The 19,595-nt window shown below is 41.9% G+C and overlaps 1 protein-coding gene across 1 annotated transcript; it reads left to right on the plus strand.

Moving 5' to 3' along the window:
• Window positions 1-9,028: 9,028 nt before the first annotated feature.
• Window positions 9,029-15,882, plus strand: LOC114321228 (SEC12-like protein 1). The gene is made up of 10 exons (XM_082872832.1): window positions 9,029-9,383; window positions 9,526-9,620; window positions 11,634-11,763; window positions 11,847-11,938; window positions 12,209-12,308; window positions 12,413-12,485; window positions 12,894-13,014; window positions 14,121-14,240; window positions 15,304-15,374; window positions 15,451-15,882. Exons 1-10 carry the CDS (start codon window positions 9,210-9,212, stop codon window positions 15,651-15,653), a joined length of 1,179 nt encoding a protein of 392 aa, XP_082728958.1. The 5' UTR covers window positions 9,029-9,209; the 3' UTR covers window positions 15,654-15,882.
• Window positions 15,883-19,595: the final 3,713 nt, after the last annotated feature.

Below are 19,595 nucleotides of genomic sequence, written 5' to 3' on the forward strand. Positions count from 1 at the left end.
TGGACCCCTTGATCTCGTTCCTCCGAGACCGGACTCTTCCAGCGGACAAGAAAGAAGCACACAAAATACGGGTGAAGTCAGAGCGGTTTTGGCTCTCTCCATCAGGCGCGTTGTATAAGAAGTCCTTCACCGGTCCGTATCTCAAGTGCGTGCACCCGAACAGTGTGGAGGCCTTCTTGTCCGAAATTCATGAAGGCATTTGTGGCAGCCACATCGGGGGCAGGTCCTTGGCCTATCGAGCTATTTCGCAGGGGTACTGGTGGCCGTGCATGCAGGCCGACGCACAAAAATATGTCCGCAGGTGCGAGAAATGCCAGAAATTCGCCCATCAGATCCATCAGCCTGCCAGGGAACTTCTTCCCCTCACCAGTCCTTGGCCTTTCGCCATGTGGGGGCTAGATATAGTGGGACCATTGCCAACAGCACCGGGCAACCGGAAATTCTTCATCGCGGCCACAGATTACTTCACAAAGTGGGTTGAAGCTGAGCCCTTGGCAACCATCAAAGAGAAAGACGTGAAGCGATTTGTCTGGCAGAACGTTGTCACACGGTTTGGTGTCCCCAAGATTTTGATCTCTGACAACGGCACCCAGTTTGACGGTCGCCTATTCAGAGGATTTTGTGAAGATCTGAAGATAGAATTCTACAACTCCACCCCAGCCTACCCGCAGTCCAATGGTCAAGCCGAAGCATCAAACAAGACTATACTGGATGGGTTGAAGAAACGGCTGGAAAAGGCCAAGGGAAAGTGGGCTGAAGAATTGCCTAGTGTACTTTGGGCATACCGAACAACCCCGCGACGTTCAACCGGGGAAACTCCATTTGCTTTGGCTTACGGCATGGAGGCGGTCATACCCTTGGAAGTTGAAATGCCCACCCTCAGAACCGAGAGTTTTGAGCCCGCGCTAAATGCCGAGGCTATTGCCTTGGAACTGGACTTAGCGGAAGAACACCGGGAGAAAGCCCTCATCCATGTGGCCGCCTACCAACAAGAGCTCTCCAAGAAGTATAACAAGACAGTGCACCCCAGACCGTTCAAAGTTGGGGATTGGGTTTTGAGGAAGATTATGGGCAACACCCTAGTGCCAGGAGAAGGCAAACTAGGGGCAAATTGGGAAGGACCCTACAAGATCACTGGTCTGGCCGGCAAGGGGGCTTACCATTTGGAGGATCTAGAGGGAAGAGCTATACCCCGGCCATGGAATGCAGCCAACTTGAAATTGTATTATTTTTAAGCTTTACTTTCCTCTTTTTATAAGGAAATTTTTTGGCTTGCAAAGCAGAATGTAATTCTTTTTGTCAAAATTATAGAAGTAATTTTGCTTTAGCACATGGATTCTTGTCTTAATGTTTAGAACCGAGATGGTGTACTCCGGTTGGAAGAGTTGGTGTTTTGTCCAACTTAGGATTCCCAACCGAGATGGTGTACTCCGGTTGGAAGAGTTGGTGTTTTGTCCAACTTAGGATTCCCAACCGAGATGGTGTACTCCGGTTGGAAGAGTTGGTGTTTTGTCCAACTTAGGATTCCCAACCGAGATGGTGTACTCCGGCTGGAAGAGTTGGTGTTTTGTCCAACTTAGGATCCCCAACCGAGATGATGTACTCCGGTTGGAAGAGTTGGTGATTTGTCCAACTTAAAATTCCCAACCGAGATGGTGTATTCCGGTTGGAAGAGTTGGTGTTTTGCCCAACTTAGGATCCCCAACCGAGATGATGTACTCCGGTTGGAAGAGTTGGTGATTTGTCCAACTTAAAATTCCCAACCGAGATGGTGTATTCCGGTTGGAAGAGTAGTTGTTCTGTCCAACTTGGGATTCCCAACCGTGATGAAGTACTCCGGTTGGAAGAGTTGGCGTCTTGTCCAACATGGTATCTTGTCCAAACTTAGCAACAACCGAGATGGGTATTTCGGTGCATGAATTTGTTTTGTTATGCTCAAGTGCTTCGACCATGTTATGGACTCCGGTCGACCAAGTGTTCAAATGATAAGTCATACCGAGATAGTTTGCTGAAGACGGAATTAATTACTACCGGGCAAACACTTGGCGAAAATTCAAAATTTTTCATTGATAAAGAAATTCATTACAAGAGGTGGGGACAGAGCCCGGTTACATCTAAAGTATTGAAAGCAAAAATGCAAAGAAAAGAAAACTAAATCAGGGGGGATAGATTGGTGAATTCATCCTCGACAGTCTCAAGGTTGGTGGTTGGGCTCGCTTCTTGGGCACCAGGCTCAACTTGACCGGGCTGCACTTCCACTACGGCGTCCTCAGCCTCCGAATCTGTCTCGTCACTCCCTTCTTCAAGCCCCTCCTCGGCCTCCGCTTGAAGCGCACTGAATACATCATTTGCATATGGCACGAGGTAGACCGGTAGTGAAGCTTTGGGAGGATTGGCAAAAACGTCGGTGTCAGAGCCCTGGCCGAGCTGTTCGCAAGCGGATTTCCAGCCAGCCTTGAAGTATATGTCTTGTGTTGCAAAGACTTGCTTCTTGTAATTCATCTCGGCCTCGTTGAAACCCGCATTGTTGGCAGCCCGGCAAGCCTTCTTCTTCGCCTTCTTCAAAGTGTCAACCTCGGCCTGGAGCTCGGTTTGTTTTTTCTCGGCTGCATTCAGTTGACCGAGCAGCCTATTATTGTCATGGTTGGCCATCTCGAGAGAAGCTTTAGCCCGGCCGAGCTCGGCTTGAAGGCTTTCAACATGGCTGGCAGTGTCGTTGGCTTTCTGCCTAAGCCGGTGGATGCGCTCCAAGACCAAATGTTGTTTTTGAATGGCCTGCACAAAGAAGCAAAGTACATCAGAAAGGGGACCGAGCAAACACTTGTTAAATGTTAAAAAGAACGCCGACTTACCCTGGCCATCGACTTCACGGAAGATTTTACCAGCCGGGTGTCAGGGACGTGGTCACTGCCAACCATGTCGCCCGGTAGGAGAAACGCTTTGGAGAGATCGAAGGCAAGCAAATGTTCTTTGTCTGCCTTGATCGATGCAGTCGCCGGGATGTCCTGCCCCCGGTGCTTCAGCTGAGGACGCCAAGCGGGCACGGGAGCCGGAGTTTCAGCAGGATGTTCGGTTGTCAGCTCGGTGACAAGCTCGGCGGAGGGATCTGCCCTTGGTCTTTTTCCAGCCCGGTGCGCTTCTCTGGCGGATTGCACGGCAGCTGGAGCTGGAGAAGCAAGGGCTACGACGGCTGCACTCGATTGACCGGCAGCCGAGGAACGGGTGGTGACGCTCGGTATCTCGGCTGAGGTCGCGGTTAGAAGGTTTTTGATCCGAGATCTTTTGGCCATTTCTTGCTCGTCGGTTAACCGGATTAATGGGACGTCTGGTAGGGTTGGATCTGGAGGTGGCGAAGGAGCTCTGAGGAAGTCAGTTACTCTACTCCGGCGCGGAGCAGAATATCTGTAAGTCGGTGTGTAGCCGAGCAAGTCGTTGCAGTCTCGGTGACGGTACCTAAGCACGGCCCGAATTGCCTCGACGTTGGGGAATTGGTAGTTGGCTTGCAAGGCTTGGATAGCTGCAAAAGAAACAGGGAAACCGATTAGTAAAACTAAAGAATAAAGTTAACCGAGCAAGTTTGAGTGGCTTACATGAAGAACCGAAGTCCTTGCTTATGAACCAGCCCGGCACCTCGGCTGTTTCGTAGTTGCCGGACACCCAGAAGAAATCATCATCGTGCATATCTTTGTCCGGGGTGCCGGTTACGATTTTTTCCTTGCCCAGTCTTATTTTCAAGTAGTAAGCCAGGCCGTCACCGGTGTGGCCCATTGTGTACTGCCTTAATATCTCGGCTAGGCCTAAGTTGGTGCCTAGCCGTTGGTTCAATTCGTGTACGCCGTTGATTATTCTATATGTGTTGGTGGACACCTGTGTGGGTGCCAGCCCGGTTCGGCGGAGGAACTCGGTTATGAGAGGGTTGAGTGGGAAACGAAGACCCCCTTCAACGATGGATAGCACGGTGAAGGGGCATTCCTCCCTACCCCAAGGCGTGGTCTCTTCTTCGGCCAGCTCGAGATGGACGTCGGCCGGGACGCCGTAGTCCTCTCTGAAAGCGGCTAGCGCGGCCGGAGTATCCACAAGGAAGCGGAACTTCCCCATTTGTGGCCGACTTACTATAGCCCGGTTGATGGGTTGGGCACGGTGATAAATTGTTGCAGCTCGGTCCTGAGAGGTTCAGGAATGACAGGGGTCCCCTTGGACTCTGCAGGAAAAGGATGGTAAGTGTAAGTGTGGGGTTTCGCTAAGAGAGCTAGACTTCAGCTCGGTCGGTAAGGGGGCCAAACGACCTCGGTTGTCTGATTAAGGAGCTCGGTCGCCCAAGCAGACCTAATGTTAGCCCGGTTAAGCGACCAAGTCCTTTGGTTATCTCGGTTTTTGCCATGATTGGAACAAACACGTTGTTTGCCCGGTTTGGCTAACTTTTCGGATCAAAAGAAGGCCCAGAGCCCGGTTCACCCCAGTTCTTCGATGTTCTTCAGGAAGACGAAGAACACCAAGAACAGTGGGAGGTTTAGGACGTTTTCTATGGTCTAAGCCCTAAAAGCTACGTTTTTGGGTCCTAATGTGTGCAAAATAAGAGCAAATAGCAACATAGGAGAGATTAGGTATCTTACCTGTGAAGGGCTGAAGGTGTTCTTCCCAAACACGAAAAATGGGAGGATGGCAGTCGAGCTTGGGCTTGAGAGTCGACAGAGATGGAGGCAGCAGTAGGGAAAAAATGGAACGATGGAGGGCGAGTTTGTACAGGCGAAAGAGACCGCCCAAATTTAAAATCTGACAAGAACGGCGGGTTGCTTCTCGATAACCAATGGGAGCACGCCACGTGTCCCCATTCATGGCTTTGGCAGGACTGAAGCGACGGGTTGAAAAGACGAAGAGCCAACCGAGCTACTTTCAATAAGAATAGGTCAGCCGAGGAATATAACCGGTCAAATCTGCGGACGATTACGTCAACTAGCTCGGTCGAGTCTTGGCATCTTGACGACCGGGGAAACGTTATCTCGGACGAGGTGAATAATCCCAGTCACGCTTCCGCGGACGGAATTAAGGGGCAATTGAGAGGGTGATTTATGCTCCGGCGTTGGGCCGAGGTATAAACCGAACAGGTTGAGGGCCCAGCAGAGCATTGGGCCGAGATGATCGACTGTTCACCCGGAGATGGGCTGCCAGAACTTGGGCCGGGCAGAGTTTGGACTGTGTGCTGCCCCGAACCGTGCAGAAGATGCTCGGCCAGGAAGTGACCGGTCAGACCGGGATGCTCGGTCCGAGGATTGTCGAGACCAGACAGACCGAGAGGCAGGCACTCGGAAAGGCACGGTCAGCCGAGGTAGTTGACTGACCGGCGAGAAGACCGACCAAAGGAGGAGCCCGGGCTAAGCTTTGCCGAGATGCCGCCTAGCCCGGTCCTTCATTCTGTTATCCGGTCAGGCGCTTAAGGAATGAAGCATGGTATGACCGAGGTAGGGCAGCTCGGCTGCCGAGCTCCAGCTATGCTGGCAGGCAGTTGAGAGCAGGTGATGAACGGCATGGTTTATGCTGACAGATGGGATAGCAGAGCCACGTGTCAGGAGATGACAGGGAGTGGATATGGGGCACAGAAGGTATATAAGCATGTCTGCGCCCCCCATACGGACACACGAACACATCTGTAAGGATTTCTTACACTAAAACACTCTCTCCCTTCTCTCTATCCGTCCTAAGGTGTGTGCTAACTTGACCGTCGGAGGGTTTTTCCGGCCACACACCGCCGGGTAGCTCACCATTATTTGTTCACAGGTGATCGGACATCGACGGAGCTCGGAAGAAAGGAATACGGGCACGCCGGAATATTTGCTCCCCGTACAACTATATTAAATAAAAAATTTAATAAAAAATATTTATAATTTTTTAAATCACAAGAGACAATTTATACATTAAATAAATTTCAAAAATATATTTATAATTTACACTAAAATGAATAATGGGAGCTTTTTTGATAAATCTATTTTCTAAGAACTTTATTCCATCCAACCCATATTCTTTTTGACTATTCCATTAGGTCCAATTTGAGATAAGAAGACCAAAATACCCTTGTCACCTACTTATGTTCCATTTAGTTCACATTATTTTTTTATGTTTCAATAAGTCCTACATGTGACATAATTACCAAAATACCCTTAATGTGAATGTTCACACCGTCAATATAAATGTTTATATCGTCAATGTGTAGGGGCCCGACTCATGTCGATCCTCGTAGGTGCCCGGAAAAATTCAAGTCGGGCCGGGCTGGCCCACAAGCCAAAAAAATAGGCCCGACCTAGCCCATTGATAATATGAATATTCACATTGACAAGTTAACATTCACATTGATAGGAGTATAAAATTGGCCTGCGGCCCGTGGGCGGCCCAAAACCAGCCCGTCGCCCGGGGCGGGCCAGAGCCGGCCCGTTCACAATATGAATATTCACATTGACATATTAACATTAACATTAACATTGACAAGAGTGTAAAATTGGCCCATGACCGGTGGGCAGCCCGAAGCCCGGGCCCGGGCTCGAGCCCGGGGCGGGGCGGGCCTGGCCCGGCCCGTTGACAATGTGAATATTCACATTGACATGTTAACATTCACGTTGATAGGAGTGTAAAATTAGCCCGTGGGCTGTGGCCGGCCCGAAACCCGCTTGCGGCTCGTGGGCTGCCCTGGGCGGGCCCGGCCCGACCCGTTGATAATGCAAATATTCACATTAACATGTTAACATTCATATTGATAAGAGTATAAAATTAGCCCGCGCCCCGTGGCTGCCTAAAACTAGCCCACGGCCCGTGGACGGCCCGGGGCTGGCCCGACCCGGCCTGTTGACAATGTGAATATTCACATTGGCATATTAACATTCACATTGATAAGAGTGTAAAATTGACTCGCGTCCCATGGGCGGCCTGGGGCGAGCCCGGTCCGGCCCATTGACAATGTGAATATTCACATTGACATATTAACATTCACATTGATAGGAGTGTAAAATTGGCCCGTGGGAGGCCCGAAGCCCGCCCGCTGCCCAGGGCGGGCCCGGCCCGGCTCGTTGACAATGTGAATATTCACATTGACATATTAACATTAACATTGATAAGAGTGTAAAATTAGCCCGTGACCCGTGGGCAGCCCGAAGCCCGGCCCCGGCCCGACCCGTTGACAATGTGAATATTCACATTGACATGTTAACATTCACATTGATAAGAGTGTAACGTTAGCCCGTGCCCTGTGGCTGCCCGAAACACGCCCACGGCCTGTAGGCAGCCCAAGGCGGGCCCGGCCCGGCCTGGCCTGTTGACAATGTGAATATTCACATTGACATGTTAACATTCACATTGATAAGAGTGTAAAATTGACTCGCGTCCCATGGGTGGCCGAAGCCCGTGGGCGGCCCGGGGTGGCCCAAGTTTGGGTCCGGGCCTATCCCGGGCCGCGGGCGAGCTTCGGGCAGCGGACAAGTTTTACACTCCTATCAATGTTAATGTTTACATGTCAATGTGAATATTCACATTGTCACGGGTCGGGCCAAGCACGCCTCGGGCTACGATCAGGCTTCCGTCCACGGGCTGCGGGCCAATTTCACACTCCTATCAATGTGAATGTTAACATGTCAATGTGAATATTCACATTGCCAACGGGCTGGGCCTGCCTTGGCCAGAGGTCGGGCTTCGGGCTGCCCAAGGGTCACGGGCCAATTGTACACTCTTATCAATGTGAATGTTAACATGTCAATGTGAATATTCACATTGTCAACAGGCCGGGTCAGGCCCGCCCCGGGCTGCCCACGGGCCGTGAACGGGTTTCGGACAGCCACGGGGCGCGGGCTAATTTTACACTCCTATCAATGTGCATGTCAACATATCAATGTGAATATTCACATTGTCACGGGTCGGGCCAAGCCCGCCTCGGGCTGCGGTCGGGCTTCGGGCTGCCCACGGGCTGCGGGCCAATTTTACACTCTTATCAATGTGAATGTTAACATGTCAATGTGAATATTTACATTGTCAACGGGCTGGGCCGGGCCCACCCCGGGCAGCAGGCGGGCTTTTGGCCGTCCATGGGCCGCGGGCCAATTTTATACTCTTATCAATGTGAATGTTAACATGTCAATGTGAATATTCACATTGTTGACGGGCTGGACCAGGCCTGTCCCGGGCCGCCCATGGGCCGCGGGCGGGTTTCGCGCCGCCACGGGACGGGGGCCAATTTTACACTTCTATTAATGTGAATGTTAACATGTTAATGTGGATATCGAGTCAAGCCCGCCTTGGGCTGCTGTCTAGTTTTATACTCTTATCAATGTGAATATTAACATGTCAATGTGAACATTCACATTGTCAACAGGCCGGGCCGGGCCCGCCCACGGGCCGTGGACGGGTTTCGGGCAACTACGAGGCGCGGGCTAATTTTACACTCCTATCAATGTGAATGTTAACATGTCAATGTGAATATTCACATTGTCAACAGGCCGGGCAGGGCCCGCGCCCGGGCTGCGGGCGGGCTTTTGGCCACCCATGGGCCGCGGCCTAATTTTATACTTTTATCAATATGAATGTTAACATGTCAATGTGAATATTCACATTGTCAACGGGCTGGACCGGGCCCGGCCCGGGCCGTCCATGGACCGCGAGTGGGTTTCGCACCGCCACGGGACGGGGGCCAATTTTACACTCCTATTAATGTGAATTTTAACATGTCAATGTGAATATTCACATTGTCAACGGCCCAGGCCCGCCCTGGCTCGCGGGCTGTCCACGGGTTAATTTACATTCTTATAAATGTGAATTTTAAAATATGAATATTTACATCATTAAATTGCTAATCGTTGAAAAAATATTTATAAGGGTATCAAAATTAAATATAAGGGCATAAGTGTCCAAGAAAATAGTGTAAATCAAGAAAATAGATTTTATGAAATAAAACTATACATACACAGGACTAAATGAGTTAAAAAATTTCTTCACAAATTTCTTGAGTTAAAACACTTTTAAATTGTACTTATCAATAAAAATCCCAAGAATAAATAGAAAGAAGAAAAAAGCATCGGCTTCTCTCCCCTCAATTTTAAACTACGACTTGAACTCCACATCAAACACATTCCGCGACTTCTGTTTCGTCTCCAGCAACTCTCTCTCTCTCTCTCTCTCTCTCTCTCTCTCGCTCTGTGTCTAGGTACATAAACTAGTGTAGATAGGATAGGAAGATGGAGAGCAGGTGGAGGAGGGAGGGGACAGTAGCGTGCGCATCGTGGATCCGGCGGCCGGAAAACGCGCATCTGGCGGTGGTGGGGAAGGCGAGGCAGCATCGCGATCAGCCGTCGCAACTCCAGATCTTCTCCTTCGATTCCAAGTCCTCTTCTCTCTCTTCCTCTCCATTGGTCTCTGCTCCACTTCTCTCCCTTCTTCTCTTTCACACACACATAATAGATACATATATGTATATGTAAATAAATGTGTGTGTGTTTCCTTTATTAATAATCTATACTCAATAATACTTGCGTCTCAATTCTTCTTCAATAGGATACATATGTGATTGAAGAAGGCGACCCTGTGAGTATCGTTGTGCACCCCAGCGGAGACGACTTCATTTGCTCTACCACTACTGCTGGCTGCAAGTCCGTCTCTCTCTCTCTCTCATATTTATTTTTGGTAAATAATTACTATCCTAAATATTGTTACAATTTAGTCCCTAAATTTTTAATTATTTTACTAGTTTTCTAAAGTTTGTAATAGGTTCTAATAGTAGATTTGTTTATTATCAAATAGGTCATGTGCGAATTAATGGTATTTTTTTATCAAATACTATTAAAAATTTCTCTAATTGTTAATTTTCAGCAACAGTTTAAAATATGTGTCACAAAAAAAATGTCCCTAATTATAAGTTTTAACGATAATTTATAAAAACCGTCACAAAAAAGTCATTAATTTTTAACTTTCAAGGATAGTTTGAAAAATTTGTTACAGAAAAACATCACTTAGTGTAAGTTTTATCGACAATTTATAAAAATTGTGACAAAAGAAAGTTACTAATTGTCAATTTTTAGCCACATGTGCAAAAAAAATCATCACAAAAATATTATTTTAGATAATTCAATGTTGTCAATGGAGGATGGGTCAGACTAATCCACGCGTTCCACGGGGTCTGCTAGCCTTAGCCCTCGCCCTCTTACTGCATACCTGCGAAAGGTCCAGTGAGGAGGCACCGAGATTGGAGCGGTTACTCTCCGTAGACACTCTGACGATCAAGTTAGCTTAGAAGTGTTAGATGAAGTAGAGAGAAAGAGAGTAGAGAGGGGGTTACTTGTTTTGCTAATCCTTTTCACAAGCTTCTTTATATCTCTTACTAATCATTTCTTTGTCCATTCAAACTGTCTTATTGGCCGAAAGTCTACGATCTACTTGTCGTCAGCCATGGCAATTTCACCATACTCGAGGGCGAGAGGTCTTGTTGCATTTAATGCCATAACAGCCTCATTTAATGCTTGATGCCTGGGCTCAAGAACTCTGCAGGATCTTTGTCTGCCACGTGGTTAACTCTCCGCCCGACAGATGTCTAAGTGTCACAGGATCTGGATCAACGTGGGTTCCTTGGTGGGCCTGCTGTAGAGTTTCATCTACTAGGCTGTAACTAACTAAATGCCTGTTTGGGCTACCCAAGGCAGTTTTGGGTTGGGCTATCTTAGGCCATATGGGCCATGCCCATCAATTTTTAACGACGATTTTACTAGGACTTTATGGAAATTAAGTTCAATTATTAGGCCCTAATGGTAATTTACCCAAAATATTAACGGAAAGGGTTTTTTTTTTAAATTTTACATAGTATGCATTTGTTGCATTTTGGTTCCTAAAATATGCATTTTTTTGGGTGCATTTTTTGTTCTTAATCTTTTCATTTTATACTTCTTTTTTTTTTTTGTAAAATTATGAAAATACCCCAACTTAGTTATTGATTTTGAACTGTGCTAATGTTCAGGACTAAAGTGAAACATATTGCAAAATTTGTGCACCAAAATTGAACAATTAAAAGATTAGAGACTATAGTGTAACATAACACATGGTTTGGGACCATTCATGTAATTATTTATTTTTAAAATTTACTTTTTCCCCAATTTGGTGTCCTTGTCGAAATCCAAGTTAGTAATCGTTACTTGCCAGTATAATTGGCATAGTGATTTTCTGCCGCTCGGCTTAATTTGATCATTGTCTGCATTTTCATAGCATGCTCATATTTGTGCAATCTTCTAATTGTTCTGAAAGTGTGGGCAGCCAATGGCTCTCCGGGAGTTCAAATCCAGCTATCAACATGCACAAATATTGTATTATTTTATCTCTTAAACGCATTTTTAATGGCCTTCAAAAAAATTGTTGGTGTTAAAAACTTGAAGGATGTTTAATTTGTTAATTGCTAGTTTCACTTGCCATTACAGTCGGTTGATTTTCCTTTTCCTTTTCCTTTCCCCTTTTTTTGTCCGTGGAGGTGGTGTTGATGTTATTTTTTCTGGGAGTTCATTCATCAGATTATTCAGGCATAAATCTTCCTAAAGTAATTTTTTGGTTGTATTATCATCATGACTTCCATTTCTTTGGCTGGTCTATAAATAGGAAGAAATGTTTGCTGTTATGTGCAGATGGTACGAGTTGGATGGCCAAGAAGCAAATATTAAACTGGTGGCCAAAGAATTAGTTCACCTCCAAGGTGCTGGCTTGCAGAAGTTAGCTTTTAGTGTCGATGGATCTAGGTTTGCTAGTGGTGGGGTGGTAAGCCATAACCCAGTCTGATGAGTAGTTATTGTTTGCAAGTTCACTTCTGTATTCTGATTCAGTTCCTTAATTAAATTTAGGATGGACATCTCAGAATCTTTGAATGGCCAACCCTGCGCATCATTTTAGATGAACCAAGAGCTCACAATTCCTTCCAAGATATGGATTTTAGGTTGGAATTTAGCTTACTTGTTCCTTATTATGTGATATTTCATGCATAATAATATGTTTACACTGTTGGTGTGCACATCTGTAATGTATTATCCATATGTAGACGAATGCATTTGAAATGCAGAAGCGTGGCTTAAACGTTTGCAATAGTAGAGATCCACATTTATGCATGCAGTTTGTAAAATAATTTTTAAATGTGACAGTTCCGTAACATTTTGAAACATTGTAAAAGTTTGTGCTTAACTGTTTAGCTTCTTAATTATTTTTACAGCCTAGACTCAGAGTTCTTAGCTACAACGTCTACTGATGGTTCTGCAAGGATATGGAAGACAAATGATGGTGTTCCATTGACTTCTTTAACTCGTAACCCGGTATAGTTCATTTAATCTAACAATATTTAGTGGTACCACTATTTTTTATTCTCCTTTGTGGGGTCTAGACTTGATGTTGTATCATCTTTTTTTCTGTGCTGCAGGATGAGAAGATAGAACTATGTCGGTTTTCCAAGGATGGGACGAAACCGTTTCTGTTTTGCACCGTTCAAAAAGGTATTCATCTGTAAATACAGAGGTTCAAGATTCAGTGTTTAATCAATTTCTGTTGGGGCATGTATCAATCAACTCAACAAAGCCCTTATCCCAACTAATTACCAATGTCCTTTTACACGGCCTCAACTCATGTCCTTTTGTTACTTTCAACCTAGATCATATCACTCGTTCTTATGAGTGTTACTTGGTGTACCACCTAAAATTACTTTTTCCCATTTTAACATGTTTTCCACAATTTCATTCTTTTGTTTTCCCCCTTTCTTGTTCCACTCATCCATTTCAAGATCCTCATTTCAACTACATTTACTTTTTGAGCCTTTTTTTTTAAATTTTAAATTTTTATTTTTTATAATGTGCCCAATGCCTTGTACCATACGAAAATTTTAACTGTGAGGTATGCTTGTCTAGCTAGTAGAGCAGTCACTGCTGTTTGGGACATGAGTACATGGAACAGAATTGGGCACAAGAGACTACTTAGAAAACCTGCGTCAATAATGTCCATCAGTCTTGATGGGAAATATCTTGCTCTGTAAGTGCTCTTCATTTCTTCTGTGCATTTTCTTTTTTTTCATTAAATATGCTACTTTGCATAGACTGCAGTTCGTAGAACGAGATGGAAGAATAAGTATTTCTACTTTACGTAATTGAACTTCTTATGTGGAATGTAATATTTATGACTCGTGGCATATAACTTGCCATGAGCCTTACATTTTTAAAAATTGACTGTTTAGCTTGTTACTTTGATTACATAGTACAGATAAAATTCCACCTTCTCCCCTAAGTTCTTTTAATGCTGTGTTTGGTTGGGGGATTTAGGGAGGGATTTGGAAAGGGAAAGAGAAAATGTGTGTGAAACTATGTGAAACGTAAGTATATTTTTTTCACATTTCACCTACCTTTTCCATTTCCCTTTCCAAATCCCTCCTCAAATCCCTCAACCAAACACAGCATAAATGAATTTGTTATTCATAGTCTTCTACCTAAATGTGCTGTCTACTAATTTATTTTCATTTGATATGGATTTCAATTTGCTTGCAATATACATTCAATGGTTATCTGTAACGCTGAAAATGTGTTGTATTTGTAAAGTAACCTATAGATATGGAGCAACGCATTGTCGATATATTCCTGGTTAAGAGATTATCTGCAACTATGAATTTTAAAAATGTGCTTCCTTTGTAAACTTTTGTGTCATTATGGTTGTCTTTATGCAATTTGATCATTGAAATTTACTTAATGTCCTCCGATGCATGATTAAGGGGTTTGTTTAAAAGGTTATTTTTTTCTGTATAGTTTGTGGTTACTTTGGTGTTCATCTGTGGCTATTACATTGCTTACATATGTGTTTTCCTCAAAATAAAACACTTTGGTGGCATGTATTGGTTATGTGGTGTGCCAAGATCAAGGCCAGTCCGAGTAGAGGAACTGATTTCCAAGTAGCCGAACTGTGTTGTTGAAGTAATGACTGCCTATTTATTTTGCCTTGGATCCAAGGACTTCACATTGTAGTAATAGTGTTTGATGACGTCAGTTGTAAATTTTTTACAATGTTTTCTAACTTGTTACAATAGTGTGCTAGGCTGGTCCTTGGGTTTGTGGTATTGGTTCAACTCATGTAATTTTTTCTTCATTCAGAGGAAGCAAAGATGGGGATATATGTGTAGTTGAAGTAAAAAAAATGGAGATCTGCCACTGGAGCAAGAGGCTGCACTCAGGCTCATGCATTGAGTCACTTGAGTTCTCTCCTAGTGAAAGGTATCAATTAAACTATAACTTACTGTAATTATTACTATCAGTAAAAAAATATGAATGACTTTGCTAAACAATTTTCAGAAAATTCTACTTTCTTGTTTTTCATGTTTTTTTTTTGTTTTTATTGAATTTTTTTAATATTTTAAGCAATTTTTTTTTTTAATTTTTAGACACATCTAACATAAATACACAGAAAAAGTATAATTTTTGTAAAAAAAAAAATCTTTTGAAAATTTACTAAATACCAAAAATACAAAAAAAAAAAATACGAGAATTCAGTATATTTTTAGTATTATTATGTATTTATTAATTTTTTTATAAATTTTTTACTTTTTAGATGCATCTAAGTAAGTTGCATCTAAAAAAGTAAAAAAAAAATACTGAAAATTTTAAAAATCTTCACTAAAAACAAAAAAACACAAAAAACAAAAAACTCAATTTTTAAAAAACTTAAACCAAAAACTCAAACCAAACACACTCATTCATGTTTTATTTCGCATTTTGTATTTAAAACACGTCACTTGTGAGGACTCCTTAGTCAAAGAGTGTAGCAATTGTAATCAAGGAGAAAAGAAATAAATGTATTTCACTTTCAAAACTAAAGTCATTTGTTGGGTTGGATGAGTGGGTGGGTGAAATGGAAAAGATGGTAAAGAAATTGAATAAGAAAATTGAATTTTACAAATTTTTTTGTCAATCACGTGTCTTTGGGCTCCGTTTGGGAAGAGAGGTTTGGAGTTTTTTTGGCTAAAATAGTCACAAAAAACAAAATAGGTTTTTTAGTCCAATAAGACAAAACATCACATCTAATCTGTAATTATTACATTCTTTATCTCACAAAAAAAGTCAAAAAATCTAAAAAAGCCAAAAGTCTTTTCCAAACTAGGCTTTTTAGTCCCAAGTTAAAATAGCTAAAAAAGTCAAAAAATCAACTCACTTTTCAAACGAAGCCTATATTATTCTAGTATGTCATGTTTCATATACCAAAGTTCCATTATGTGAATAAGAAAAGTTTGTAAATTTTATTTCCCATTTTATCAATTGCGGGTGGGCGTGAATTCTGCAGGGTTGTGCTCACTACTTCTAAAGAATGGGGAGCTATGGTGACTAAGCTAAATGTTGCTGCAGATTGGAAAGGTCTCTCTCTCTCTCTCTCTCTCTCTGTGTTTGCTGTTTGAGGCTGATTTGTTTTTCTCCCTCTTCTCATGTGCAGAGTGGCAGATATATTTGCTTCTTTTGGGATTGTTTTTGGCATCGGTGGTTGCATTTTACATAATCTTTGAGAATTCTGATTCATTTTGGAACTTCCCCCTTGGGAGAGATCAAGCTGCAAGACCAAAGATTGAAGCTATATTAGGAGACCCACAGTCTGATGATCAAAATATGTGGAGTGCATTTGGACCATTAGATATGTGAGGAGCTGTTGGATTCATCAGTCGCGAGTTATTGGAGTTTAGATTGGCCATCAGTTTGCAAGGCTTTTTTTTATTGACCAGCCATTGTTGGGCCATTGACATGTAGTTTATTTTATTTATTTTTAAAGGAAAAGTGTATTTGAGGGAGGGAATTCCTGGTCCCCATAATTTTATTGTTTGAAAATTTGAAAGGTGATTTATGATTACATACTCAACATAAATTCATGCAACCTGATGTGGTATTTGATAATACAATTCAATTAATGTAAATGTATTTGGTGACTATATATAAATTTTATAATTAGATCAAATGAGGTGAAATTATAAATTTTTAAGATTAAATAAATAAAATTAATAATTTATGGATGAAATAAAAAAAAAATGACAATAGTTTAGATTAATCCCTAAATGAAATTTTAATATTTAAAATGAAATTCATAACAATTATAGTACAGGTGCCACATAAAACAATTGGATTTAATATTTAAAAACAAATTTGATCTATTTAATATTTAAAAGCAAATTTGATCTAATTGGGAATTATACACAAAATAACAAATTCGTGTTATTACTCATTAAAGTAATTTGATATTTAAAAATGTCACCAATATTACTCTGGAGTAGTCAGATTTTGTATATAAATTTTTTGTTAATTTCTTATTCTATTTACTAATTGACACTGAATATTTTGTCTCTTCAAATACTTTAAAAAAAAAATTAAAATTGATTAAAAATATTTGTCCGTATTTAATGTAATCTCTCTTATAACTTGTGGATAAATAATTTAAATTAAATAAAAAACTAAAAAAATTAATGATAAATTCAATTTAGAGTTAGGCATTAGATCCATGAGATATTTGTTGTTAGTGAGAGGTCCACGTGGGTGTTGGGGGAGCACAGCAGCCACTGCTGTGTAGTGAAATGGGTCCATTTCAATAATCCGAATCGTTTACATTTTAAAATATATCAAATAAAACATACCTGTAAAAAATTAAATTAATCAGATATCGTTAACCCTTTCATCGACTCACATTTATATTCATTTTAATACTTTAAATCACAATTATTAGTTATTTTTGTAAATTCAAATGTGAATGGATGAATGAATAAATGATATCCGATTGACTTGATTTTTTTTAGACATGTTCTACATGATGTATTCTAAAATGTAAGATTATCAAAATGGACTCCAAAATGAGCCCATTTCGCTACACTGTAGAGACTGTTATGTCTCCTGCACATCAGTCACCCCACAACAAATCCACGTTTTCTGAAATAGTTTGATAAGAAATTGGTAAGACATTTTGTTTTCAATTTTCTCATTTGACTTTTTTTGTCAGTTTGATTTTTCATGGACTGTCTATTCAATTTTTTACCCTATCTATTCAAATTATGTAGGTTTCTCTCTCTATCTTTTACAAATTCTGTGTTTCTCTTGTTCTCATCTGTTAAAGTACATTATCTGTTCAATTTTATATTTGCTCAATATTTTTTATCTGTTCAATTATTTATTTATTTATTTTTATCTGTCCATTCCTCATTATCTATATCTGTCATTAAATACAAAAAAACAACACAGTGCACAAAAAAAAGGAAAAAAAAACTTAGATCAAGTTTGGCATATTACAAAAAAATCAAAAAGTTATTCAAAAAGTTAAAAAGTTAACCTTATTCACCAAAAATCAACAATTACAACTACACAACTTTCAATTCTAATTTTTCCATACAAATCAATTTTTATAATTTTTTATTACACATTTTTCCGTAAAAAATCAAAAAATTAACCCAAACATTCATATTTTTTTCCTTAATTTTTTAGTCTAAAAAGACAAAAAAATACACTTATTTAGGACACCCCAAACAACCCCTTAATTGGGCAAATTAGACAGGATAGAAAAATTATCTTTTCAACCAAACACACATCAGATCCAAACAATGCCCCTGGATCGGATCGGATCAGATCAGATCCAACCAAACAAAGATATCACATGAATTATCTGTTCCATTAAAGGTCCAACACAAATTATTAATTACAGTTGGGGTTTCATGTGCAACCATTTATGAAACCCAGCTAGACAACAAGAGTGGTAGTTGAATTACAGTTGGGGTTTCATGTGCAACCATTTATGAAACCCAGCTAAACAACAAGAGTAGTAGTTGAAGAAGAATCAGTATAAAACGATGATTGAAAATATAGAAAGGTCAGATTACAAATGTCTCTGTACAACGATGATTGAAAAAAAGTAAGATTAATACATAGGTGTGTATATATATATAAAGATTTATTTTATCAAAAATATATATACATATATATAGATACCAAAATTAGATCTGAAGAACAACAAAATCAAAAATCAAAATCATAGAAGCAGATTTCATCTTAAGCACCTGACATCTACAAACAATTCTGAATCAATAAAACAGTAATCAATAAAATCGTAACAGATCTATAAAAATCAACAACAGATTCCTCCTCCTCCTGCCCAACCACCGCCGTCCTCCGCAGATTCCTCTTCGCAGACACTCGCCGGAGCAAAAAGAGAGGAGAGGAGAGGAGTGTGAGATAGAGAGAGAAGCAATGGAGGTGAGAGATCTGAAGACGCAACGGAGAGCAGCGGCGGACGACGAATCTGGCGCCATTGACGGATCCCAGCGAGGTGGAGGACGGCTGTGTGGTTTCGGACGGTGGAACTTGAGGATAGAGAGAGAGATCAAAGGAGAGGAGGCATGTTTGCTCATTCGGAGTCGTGGAAATGGTGGAGATCGACGGCGATTGACCAACCGGAGGGATTTCGTTTCTCAGATCTGAGATCGCCTTCCGGCGCCATTGACAGATCCCAACGAGGTGAACGACGCAGTGGAGCGGATGGCGGTGTGGCTTCGTACGGTGCGGATTGAGGGGAGGGAGAGAGAGAGAGATAGATTGATTTGAGATATGAGGGTGAGAGACAGACGAGAACAATATACAAACGTGAGGGTAGTTTGGTCTTTTCCTAAGTGTTTGTTGTTATGGACAAAATATTTTGGGAGTTTCTATTTATACACACTACTTCCTTTCTATACACATCCTTCTTAGTTCACACACAAAAAAATAAATAAAAAATAGAAAATTTACTCATTATACACTATTATTCCAATTATACTCTCGTATCTAAATCGTACACACACAACTTTCTAACACACTCAGTTCACCCACCTTCCTTTACATTTTTCATTCTCCAAATCCTAACCCTAAACTAGCCACCGTCGACGACACCATGGTCGCAGTCACCACTTCCAGTCATCACTCCACCGTTCCCTCCACCCACCATCGCAGCCCACACACCCGTCTAACCCCTCTGCCAACCACCCCTCGTCCCTGCTACTACCACCATTGCAGCGGCGACCTACCATCGCGACACACCTGTCATTCGTTAAACCAGGGTCAAAAATCACATATCGATTCGACCATTAACATCTGAACAAAACACATTGATTCGACCTTCAACATCCGAACAAATCACATTGGTTCGACACTGTACTTCCGAATCAATGTGTTCGGTTCGAAGAGGGCAGAAAGTGAACGACGAGTGATGAGCGACGAGAGAAAAGAGAGACTAGGGAGTGTGAGCAACGAGCGATGGGATGGGGAGGGGCTTCGATTCGAAAAGAGGGGGACTGGTAGGAGAGGCAGCAGAGAGGGTAAGAGAGGCGACGGAGATGGGAATTAGGGTTAGGGTTTTGGTTGAAGAAGAGATGGATATTTTGGTAATTTTATTTTAGAAAAAAAATGTAACAAAAAAAATATCATTACGCGTATGGTAAGTGGGAAAATGGTTTGTGCAAATAGAAGCTCCCAATATTTTAGTGTGTGAATCTTTAGATAATAAAATTTAAAATTAAATTTATGAGACAAAATATTTTAGAGGGGAAATTTGAGAAAATATGGCTTTCACTTTTCTGA

Source organism: Camellia sinensis, chromosome 1, assembly GCF_055761805.1.
Source record: "Camellia sinensis isolate YWXY chromosome 1, ASM5576180v1, whole genome shotgun sequence".
In the NCBI taxonomy this organism is placed as follows: Eukaryota; Viridiplantae; Streptophyta; class Magnoliopsida; order Ericales; family Theaceae; genus Camellia; species Camellia sinensis.